The 10,746-nt window shown below is 37.1% G+C and overlaps 1 protein-coding gene and 1 long non-coding RNA gene across 3 annotated transcripts; both read right to left on the reverse strand.

Moving 5' to 3' along the window:
- Nucleotides 1-4,608: 4,608 nt before the first annotated feature.
- Nucleotides 4,609-5,747, reverse strand: LOC133869899 (uncharacterized). The gene is made up of 2 exons (XR_009900573.1): nt 5,411-5,747; nt 4,609-5,026 (listed from the first exon to the last, which is right to left on the reverse strand). It is a non-coding gene; the product is annotated as an uncharacterized LOC133869899 (long non-coding RNA).
- Nucleotides 5,748-7,230: 1,483 nt separating this feature from the next.
- Nucleotides 7,231-10,746, reverse strand: LOC133869890 (putative F-box/LRR-repeat protein At4g15060). Of its 2 annotated transcripts, none has more exons than XM_062306984.1 (6): nt 10,522-10,746; nt 10,154-10,253; nt 9,851-9,937; nt 8,734-9,708; nt 8,498-8,641; nt 7,231-7,657 (listed from the first exon to the last, which is right to left on the reverse strand). In XM_062306984.1, exons 2-6 carry the CDS (start codon nt 10,241-10,243, stop codon nt 7,304-7,306), a joined length of 1,650 nt encoding a protein of 549 aa, XP_062162968.1. In that variant the 5' UTR covers nt 10,244-10,253; nt 10,522-10,746; the 3' UTR covers nt 7,231-7,303. The 2 variants fall into 2 exon arrangements, with proteins under 2 accessions (XP_062162968.1, XP_062162967.1); XM_062306983.1 differs by having other exon boundaries at nt 10,154-10,257.

The raw sequence follows: 10,746 nt of genomic DNA on the forward strand, positions 1-10,746 counted from the left end.
GGTACCATTTGGGGAAATAGAAGCTAGTGATGTAGGAACTATGGATGAAACAGATAATGAAGCAGGTACTCATGCAGAATCAGTAGCAGAAACAGACGCTGATGCAGAAAATGCTAAACCAGAAACAAAGGCCACAGCACAGTCTAATTCAGCAGAGCCACAGATCAACAGAGAAACAGATGCAACAAATCAATCAGACATACCCCAATCACAATTGCAAGCAATTAGCACAATCAGAGCACACTGGTTAGAGGAGCTTAGAAAGACTTATCCAGAAGATCCCATGTTACAGGAGCTACTCCATCAACTTCAGGAAGGAACCCTCAATCCAACCAAATTCAACGTGCAGAATGGACTCATCTTCTACAAGGGGAGACTACATTTGGGCTCCTTGGTGCCAATCCAGCAGCAGATCCTGCACCAGTTTCACAGCAGTCCATTAGCTGGTCACATGGGGAACCAAAAGACCTATTCAAAGGTGAAGAGGGAGTTCTACTGGCCTGGAATGAAGAAAGATATTCACAGCTACATCCGGGGATGTGACATATGCCAAAGGAACAAAGTGGAGAACATCCATCCAGCAGGGTTATTGCAGCCACTCCCCATTCCTTCTCAGGTATGGACAGACGTCAGAATGGACTTCATAGGGGGATTGCCAATTTCGCAAGGAAAGGATGTTCTAATGGTGGTCATAGACAGACTCAACAAATACGCCCATTTCATACCCCTAACCCACCCATACACAGCTAGAATAGTAGCTCAGCTCTTTCTCGACCAAATTTTCAAGCTCCATGGATTACCCAAATCCATAGTCAGTGACAAAGACAGAATCTTTACAAGCAACTTTTGGAAGGATCTATTCCGTCTAAGTGGTACCGATCTCCTCTTGAGTTCGGCTTACCACCCACAGACAAATGGGCAGACAGAGATTATGAACAAAGGGTTGGAAGGGTATCTCAGGAGTTTTACAGGTGACCGACCGAAGGATTGGCTAAAATGGCTTTCACTGGCCAAATGGTCTTACAATACCTCAGAACACTCTTCTACAAAACTCACCCCTTTTGAGGCAGTTTACGGGTATCCTCCTCCACGACTTTTACCCTACGAACCTGGAACTACTAGTGTTCAGGCGGTTGAGGAAACCCTAAAGACAAGAGAGTTCATTCTCTCCTTGATCAGGGAGAACTTATAGGATGCGCAAGATAGGATGAAAGTCTACGCTAACAGACATCGCACTTCCCGTGAGTTTGAAATCGAAGATTGGGTTTATCTCCGTCTCTGACCTTACAGACAGATGTCGCTGTCTATCCGACGTAATCTAAAGCTTTCCCCACAGTGTTATAGACCTTTTCAGGTCCTTCAGAGAATCGGACAGGTTGCCTACAAGCTGGATCTACCCCATAATTCACAAATCTACCCTGTATTCCATGTTTCTCTCCTCAAAAAACAACTTGGAACACGAACCATTCCCTTGGTGACCGGTAGTCAACTCGACTACGTGAATTTTAAATTTATATATTGAACCACTTCGCAATAGTACGAATCAATTGTACTATAGTAAGAGTTATCGAACCACAGAGATTGAGGGTTGTTTTGCGTAACGGGATACTTAAATAGTGTATTTAACTTAACTTAAAAATAAAAAAACAAAGTAAAGGTTGTAGAATTTAAGCTACAACAAGTAAGGTAATAAAGACGGAAAATGAAACGAACTTAAAAGAAACTTAGGGTATTGATCTCATCTAATCCTCAACCAATGAAATACTTAAAGTCTATATGGATCTTCCTAACATGCATGATATGAGCTTGTAATGGGCGTCAACCATTACGACGACCTCGACATGAAAATACTTTCGTTAGGACGTAGTTATAAAGCACCTAGTTTCACATCAAACACTTACCATGTAAAGATTAATCTATAATTGAAAAACGTTTATACTATCAAAGGTATGGGGGATTGATGCTCCCTAGCTTACTACTTTATAAAACATCCTAATAAGCATACACGATACATGAAAACCCTAATTAGGCCACAATGATAAGGTATCTAGTTTCACACCGATCTATTCCATATAAAGATTAAACTACAATGGAAAGACGTTTTACACTACCAAAGGTATGAAATGACCGGTGTTCCCTAGCATACCCTATAAGGTGACTCTAATAGGTAAACACACATCATGTTAAATAGAACCATTGCAAAAGACATCATTCTCTTTCAAGAACGTTGATTTTACTCATGAATCCAAGAAAACTCATAGACAAGCAAATCCCTTTTTCATGAATAAATGGATTGGAATCTTGAAGACAAAACCTTTTAGCATGGGTTTTGCAATCCTCTAACCCTTCACAATCATCAAACACATCTAGAAAATCCTAAGAATATCAAGAACACTTCATGGTTTTTGGAAAATATTTTGATCAAACCCTAAGAACTAATTTAGCTAGACATGAAGTAAACTAATCTAAGCATGATATAAAAGAAAACAGTAAAGAAAACAAGATTTAAATAAACTAATAACACTATATTAATCTAAGAAGATTCATATTACAAAAGGAAATGAAAGCATTAAAATTAACAAAGAAGATACACCTCAGAAAATGGAACCCCCAAAAGATGCATGATCTCTACCTCTCATGTTGCTCTCTATTTATAATGGAAGAGATTTACAAAATAATATCTAAAGAAGAGATAAGATAAGAGATATTTGGAAATATCTAAGATATTTTGGAAATATTTGAAAATATCTAAAAATATCTAAAAAAATATCTAGAAAATATCTAAAAAAATCTAGGACAACATTTTTCCAGATTGTTCCGAACATATCCAAACTCGATCAATCGATTATAAAGTTGATCGATCGCATTTCCCTCGATCGCATTCGTGGTTGCCCTGTCTTGATCGATCGCATCTCGCACGATCGATTTTTCTTCGACTGATAATTCGATCGATCAATTATAAAGTCGATCGATCGATTTGCCTTAGCCGATTCTTCACTTGGCAGGAGCAACTTTGAACTCTGAAAATGATCAAATCGCCCTTGATATATTTTCAGGTCTAATTCAAGTGTTTTGAATTAGATTTCAATTAAGATCTGAAAATAAGACAAAACACAAAACTACAACAAAACGTTATATTTACAATACAAACTAGGTATAACAAATGTAAATTAAGGGGTCTTGAATAGAATATTTCAAGACTTATTAGTGACCTTACCGGTCCTAACCCAAGAAGGGACCCTAACAACTGAACCAGCGAAGATACTTACCAGGAGATTGATGAATAAAGGGAACCGTGCCAGTGCGGAAGTGCTCATCCAATGGGATGGAGCTACGGAAGAAGATGCGACATGGGAGGATCTTGAAGTACTTCAGGGGAGATTTTCGGACCTTGTGGGCAAGGTCCTTTGATGGAAAGGGCTGTGTTATGCATCCGACTGAGGGAGATGGGTGTATGGTTTGGACAAGGGTACCTTGATACTATGGCTCAAGGTACCTTTGTAGGACTGCCACGTGGTTCTCCTACAGGAACAGGATCGGATGTGGACACCAACTACAGAAGGGTATTAGAGTCATTATGTTTATCTGTATGGGTCTTGTTGTAATTTCCTGTATTACCTTTAATTTCCTAAGACAGTTCTAGGGTGTTATGGAACGTGCTAAGTGGGTTGTTGAGAGTTAACTTAGTGGGTCAGTGGGTCAGTTAATCTTAGTGGGTTAGTTGGGTCAGTTAATCTTAGTGGGTCAGTTATTATGTAGTGGGTTCGGCCATTACTGGCAGTTCCTGATTGCTTTGTTGTGCTACATGATTTAAACTAGAGAAGTGGAAATGAAGGATATCTTTTGGGAGGTTAATCATATTACCGTGTGTTTATGAATTAAACCTGGAAGTGTTAAAACATTTGAGCTGAGTGCTTGAGTGTGGAGGACTAGCCCCTCGAAGTGCTAATTTAACTTAAATAATAACAGGGCGCGTAACACAAAGCTCCTACTAGCATATGACCAGAAGCAGCAAAAGACACAGATATTGCTAGTGCAATTCCACAGGAGTAACACCAGGAGGTTGAGAATAAGGAAAAAGCAGTAGGGTATGGCTGGAACGGTGACCTAGGTATGCAACCCATCTGTGGTGGCTGCAACTAGATTCCCTGAGGGAGAGCAGCCATAGCAGGAAACGATGCATATGGAGTACAAATTTGAGGATGAACAATTGAATTTGATTAAAAAAAAAACCCGACAAGATACTACGGATATTTTAGTTTTAATAGGTGTAGGGAGAACTTCGATCTTTATCAAAACTTGAATTTAAATTTTAATGTACTGATGTACTTTTCGGTTTTGTTTTGGGGTTTTGTGTTTCTATATAGGGTTATTTTGTATCCTTGTCTAAGTTTGTATTTTGGTTTAGTTTGAATGAAATTGATTTATTTATTCATTAAAAAAAAAATCACATGTTAGGCCTCGCCTTAACGGAATGTGCTCAAACATTCTTGAGCCAAGTTTTAGAGAAAATGTTAGAGAAATTGAGACAGCAAAAAAAATTAGAAAAAAATAAAAATAAATAAAAAAGACAAGAAAACACATTGAAATAACATGAGTGCACACATAAAGCACAAAAGGCTAAAACTTTATTGAACAAGCTAAATACAAACCGCTAAAGGGTTGGTTCATATAGGCAAAACAAATACAAAAAGATAATACGACAGTATAATGATCTTTGCGTCTCTGTAACAACTCACTGATAACTTTATGTTGCAAATCAAACATGACTTCCAACAAAACATGTTTAACATCAGATCATGTCCACCGATCCCTTCAACTATTCAAGCCCCAGTGGCAGTACAAATTGGAGTTCCAGAAGCATGGTAAATGGTGCAACCCTTTGGAGCATAGCAGCAATTGCAAGGCGGATTGAGTTGCTTACTACCCGAAGATGGGCAGGTCATATACCCTGCATAGTCCATGCATACATTAGGGCATACTATTGCCCTCACAGTTGCTGGATTCACGCTTAGTAGAATTGTACCTGCTCATCAAAATCATCAACACAATACAACATTTGAGAAAGTAAGTTTGTAAGTTCACGTGACGCTTATGATCACGTCAGCCACAAAATGATTAAATTTGATTATGGCTGACATGAGAGTGCCGCACGGATTACTACGTTAGTTTGTAAGAAGTTGTAATAAAAACTAGAGGACGTCAAACATTTTCTTAGAATTTTTACATGCAAAAGTTTGCACTTAGTGGAATGAGATACAGCTTGTCATTGTTATATCATCTATGGAACTAGATTATCAAAAAAAAAAAAAAATCAACAACGAAAAAAGTACAAGCTAAACTAACAAAAGAAAAGATAAATCGAGATCACAGAAATTGAATATATATATATATAGGAGTAGGAGCTTACTACACAAAATGAGAAGATATATTGCACCAACTTTGTTGCCTTCAGCCATATTTCCTCTATCTATTTTGAGGTGTTAACGTTGCACTATTTATAGTACTCCTTGAAAGAAAAATTTAAAAAATAAAAACTAAAAAAGTTGATATATTCAACTCTTTGCAGTTGCAATATCAGGTATATATGGAATATTCATCATATACATGGTTTGCATAAACCAAAGTCAACTTTGCAAGAGGCATTTGAAGATAATTAATTATGGCTTCCTTCAACATTTTAGAAGCCATCGATGGCGGAATATAATCAAGTTCCTCATTTGCTCAGATGATAATAATCTCCAACTTAAAAGCAGATGCTCTATTTGATATCATATAGTACTTGTTAGTTAATTAGTCTATTTAGTTGATAAATAATAATAATTTCCAAACACCTTATCACTTTTTTGGTCCTTTTGCTTCTCTAAGTGTCTTGTTAATATGCTTTATTTGTCTTATTCTCTCTCTCTCTCTCTCTCTCTCTCTCTCTCTCTCTCTCTCTCTCTCTCTCTCTCCATCTTTCTATTTCGCCTATCTATTTTTTTTCTTTCTTCCATAAACTCTTCTCTCTCTCTCTCTCCATCTTTCTATTTCGCCTATCTATTTTTTTTTCTTTCTTCCATAAACTCTTCTCTCTCTCTCTCTCTCTCTCCATCTTCTTTCTCACTCTTGTCTGCATCTTCTTTTTTACTCAATCGCTCTCCTATTCTTTGTTTCTTCGTTTTTTCTTTTGTTCACTCATCTGTTGTTGATTGAGAATGAGAGAAGACAAAGAACAAGAGAGAGACAGAGGGGTGAAGGGAAGAGCGTCGTTGTTCATCTCTGTCCATCTCCGCAGACGGCATCAGAAGCTTCAAGGAGGAAGGGGATTTTGTGGGAGTTGAGGTGGGTGGCAGCCGCAAGACCCGCAAGGAGAGAGGTTGAAGACGACTGAATGAGAGAGGAGAGAGAGAGCTGTTTTTTTTTAGGTTGAGGATGCATAGAGAGAGGAGAGAGACAAACATTTTCTTTTATTAAAATAAGCTGTTGGGAAGCTACAGTGCTTCCCAAGGATGACCCTCTAAAATAGGGTAACTACTGTAGCTTGATTTTTTGTGATTTTTTTTTTTCAAATTTTCCATATTTTAGGGAACAGAACTACTTATAAAGGATCTGCTACTAGTGCTCTAATAACTGATAATTATTGTAAAGAAATAGCCTCTCATTCTCTCAAAAATTCTTTACGTGCTTGACGGCTTGTACCAAATTTGCATATGTTGCCATGTTTGATATCTGCTTGTGTAAATTATTCGAACCTTGATGCATGTGTGACAAGCCTGACACCCAACCTTACTTAGCTAACCTAAATAAATGGATCAGCTGAGATTCACATTAGAAATTATAACTTTCAGCATGCTCGCATAAAAATAATTTTTATTATTTTTAGATATTCCACTCAAAATGTTTTATTATAAATCAAGTGAGCTGAGCTGGTTGGGATATAATCAAGGTAATCATATCTATTGAGCAATGCAATATTAATCTTTATTATTGTGAAGAAGAAATGAATTTGAAGTGGAGGAGATTACCTGCATTTAGATTGTGAAGAAATGAATGAGCCCAACTTCCTTTCATCATTCTTATAGTCCAGAATCCAGATATAACTAAGCTGCATGCTTCAACAACTAGGGTTTCTTGTTTTTACTTGCATAAATCTCCTATGGTGTTCTAAAATCTCTACAAAACAGTAACAATACAATCATCCTTATCATTATTCAGAAATAAATCATCATGTAAACTGCACAATAAATATTCATCGTTTTCTTCCATGAAAATTTTCACAGGAAGGGCAAATTTCCCCCCACAAAAATAATAACAAGAAAGATCACACGAGTACTAAATCAACCGTAGATGGCACCTCCGGACCCAGAATTTTGAGAATTTTCTCTCGCTCAATTTTAGTTTTGGATAAGCCCATAACCCAGCATTCACCGTCGCCTAAATAAGGTGTTATTTCTAGAACAATTCTCATCTTCTCAAGCAGAATAGCATTTTTTAGCAGAAGTACGGCAAGGTCAAATTCAATTGGACAAGCAGAAAAACCACGTAGCTCCACTTTCTTGAGACGCTGATGTTGACAATATTCTTTAAGGGGTATCTTCTTGTGTTCTCTGTAATCTGCTCCTTCTATTATCTTTTGGCGCTTTATCCGGTCGTCCTCGCTGCAGGGAAGATGGAGCTAAAAACAAGAAAGAAGCAAAACAAAAATTGTACATTAAAACCAAGTGAGACTGATTTCCAATGGCTAATAATCACTAATGGCATAGAGCATAAACCACTCACATAATATCTTTTCAACTCTTAGATAACAATAACATCACTAACAACTCTTTCCGTTCACTTGTCAAAATCTATTGCCTAGAAGAAACTAGTGAATGTGAATATATAAAGTATAGAAACCATCCTATATATACTTTCACTCCAAATTCTTGTTAATATCATACAAAACAATGGGTGGATAACTACGTTCTGAAAAAAATTACTCAAAGCAAGTAGTAAACCAGGTTTGTTTTTTAACCTAAATTTTGTCAAACACTAGTTAAAATACTGGCAATCATTTCCACTCTCCAATCCCGAATCTTTCCAAAAAATTGAATGCAAAATGCATTTGAAATTATACCATAAAAATATCTCGGTGACAAATCCTTCCTGACGTCTTAGAAACAATAGGTGATATTTGCGTTTAAAAAGAAAATCTTTCAAACAATGGTGTAAAGAAAAGTGTAAAAAATATCTCTGCCATGTTACCTATAAAAGCAATACTTCCATTAATCAGGTCACAAAACACCCAATATTTATCCAAGTCTAAAGACTGCTCCAACTAATATTTTGTTTGAAAACATAAAATGGAGCTTATGGCTTAAAAAAGGGGTAAACAATCATACAAATCTTAGTTTAATAACATATCAAAAGAAAAAAAATAAAAAAATAAAGAGATTGTACAAAGTTCCAAGGAACAAAAAGCCCGGTGCAGCTCAACAATCAAATAAAAATGTCCTTGATATAGAAGATAACTTACATCCATCTCCAGTTCAACCAATGATGGAGCCGCCTCCAAAAAAGCAGAGGTCAGGTCCAGCAGAATTTTTCTAAATCTTACACCTAATAGCTTCAATTGCTTGAGTCTAGTAAATGTGGTTAAGTGCTTAGATATTAAATCAACCTGAAAGACAATGGAAAGAAATGATTAACTAGAGACATGATGTTCAAAAATGATGACAAAAAGTTCAACTAAAATTTTTGCTGTGGCAATACCTGGGCATATGGAGTGGACACTAATAAAGTCTCAACTAGAGGAAAGTCTTTTGCAAGTGTGCCAAGGACATACGCTATTTGAGTTCTAGGATCAGGCTGCAAAGTTCTACGATCAGACTGCAAAGTCACACATAGTCTAACAGGTTGTGCACTGTTCTTTAATAAGACCTGCCCAAACATCTTTGCGTCGTACTCAATTGATGCAACACTTACGGCATCATGAATTTCAACTCTTTCTAAAGGCTCGCAACGAAATATCCTCAAGTGTCTCAGCCTGAGAGACCGACATCCACTAGATAATTTCAAACGAAATGGACAACGGCATTCGCTTATACTAAACCATTCTAAAGATGGGCAACTAGTCAAAATGTTATACACATTCTCTTGATTTAAACTTATCTTTTTCAATGAGAGGGATGAAAGGGAGTTCAAGCCATTGTAATTTTCTGGAATACTCAGGCTGCAAAAATTCAAAGACAAATGTTTTATCTTTGGCCGTTTCCCAGCTTGAGCAAATAGCCAATATGGAAATTTATAGAGGTCATGATACAAGTCTGACAAATGATCGTCTAACAGGTTGATGTCAAGCTTTTGAACTTGCATATCAATTGCAAATTGAATCCATCGATCAACGTCGCAACCATGATCACTACCCAACGGATACTCAACCCTGAAGGAATCTACGTTTTTGCCGACATAGAGTTCTAGAATATGATTGGCCCATCTAACAAATCTTCCCTTTTGCTTCTGTTTCCACTGAGTAGGCTGCCTTTTGAAATGGTCCAAGTATAAAAAATGTCCAAGCATGTTTTTGGCATCTAAGTCAAGATTAGAAGAGGTCCTCCAAATGTATCTCCATCTTTTTGAAAGGATACTAGTAGTGGCAGCTTCCCTCAATGAGATTAATGATATTATAGAAGAAAGAATGTCCACCGGCAATCTACCAGTCAGATCGGCCTCTAGGGCATTGTCAATCTGTGTGCACACAAAATAACATAAACAAGATTCCAAAGTAAAGGTACGTCTTTGTTGTTAATAAAGCCAAAAAAAAACAAACAATTTAGAGTGTTTAATATAATGTGGATTACATAGAAATATATCTAAAACTTAAACTTACACCAAGCAACGTCTTGGCCTGAGATTGTGGCCACTTAAGTCTGGATTTTTGGTTTGTTGGCAACCGGTCCTCCATTATCTTGTCAATCTGATAATGAAGAGTAATGAAGCTCTCGATTAGCTGACATTATTATTATAGAGAAAGGTCTCACCTTTCATGAAATTGTTCCATAAAATTTAGTAAATTTGCATAATTATAAAAAGCTATGGCGACTTGGAATTCGAATTTCCCATGTTTAGAGTTTTCAATATCTGTCTCTATAAGAAACAAACAGGTGCAGCATATAAAATAATAGATAGATACCTCTGGCACAGAAAATCCAAAACAAAACTTGGGGATGCAATTATTGGGGCCCTCAGGCCGTATTTCCTCCCGTTCCCGCTTCATGATCATCCACTGCTCTCTGGCTACAAACTTTAGGGTTCAGTCAATGTTACTCCAAAGGGCAAAAAAGATAAGATTCAGTCCGCAAAGCATAGCAGTTCACTGAATGCAGAGCCAAAAGCAGCCAACTTTATCACTGAAAATCTAATATTATGAATCAAGGACTCTAATGCAGAAGGATGAATCAACAAAAAATCATCAAAAAAAAGAGATGAATCACCAAATATGAAAGTTGGGAATTTGGCTTACTACGAACAACAGACAAGAAGATAGAATACAGGTCATACCTGGAGCCGAAGGCCTTCCTAGAGCTATGGATTTCCTGTTGTGGTATCAAGCCCACAAAACTTTGAATCTTTCTGATTTCTTTGTTGATCTGGGCCTCACACCGTTGCAGAGAAAGAAAGAAAAGAAAAAAAGCTTCACCTTCGATGATCTGCCGAGAGACAGCAGAAGTATAGAGAGAGAGACGGCAAGTCGGCAAGGATAAATAGACATGTACTACCCCTCGT

Source organism: Alnus glutinosa, chromosome 5, assembly GCF_958979055.1.
Source record: "Alnus glutinosa chromosome 5, dhAlnGlut1.1, whole genome shotgun sequence".
Lineage (NCBI taxonomy): Eukaryota > Viridiplantae > Streptophyta > Magnoliopsida > Fagales > Betulaceae > Alnus > Alnus glutinosa.

What these genes read in the sequence shown, in the direction of transcription:
- LOC133869890 (XM_062306984.1), bottom strand. Translation starts at nt 10,243, where the DNA reads ATGATCATGAAGCGGGAACGGGAGGAAATACGGCCTGAGGGCCCCAAT. An exon ending in AGGCCAAGACGTTGCTTGGT is followed by an intron (nt 9,709 to 9,850) that starts GTAAGTTTAAGT and finishes GTGTGCACACAG; the next exon opens with ATTGACAATGCCCTAGAGGC. An exon ending in TGTCCACTCCATATGCCCAG is followed by an intron (nt 8,642 to 8,733) that starts GTATTGCCACAG and finishes ATTGTCTTTCAG; the next exon opens with GTTGATTTAATATCTAAGCA.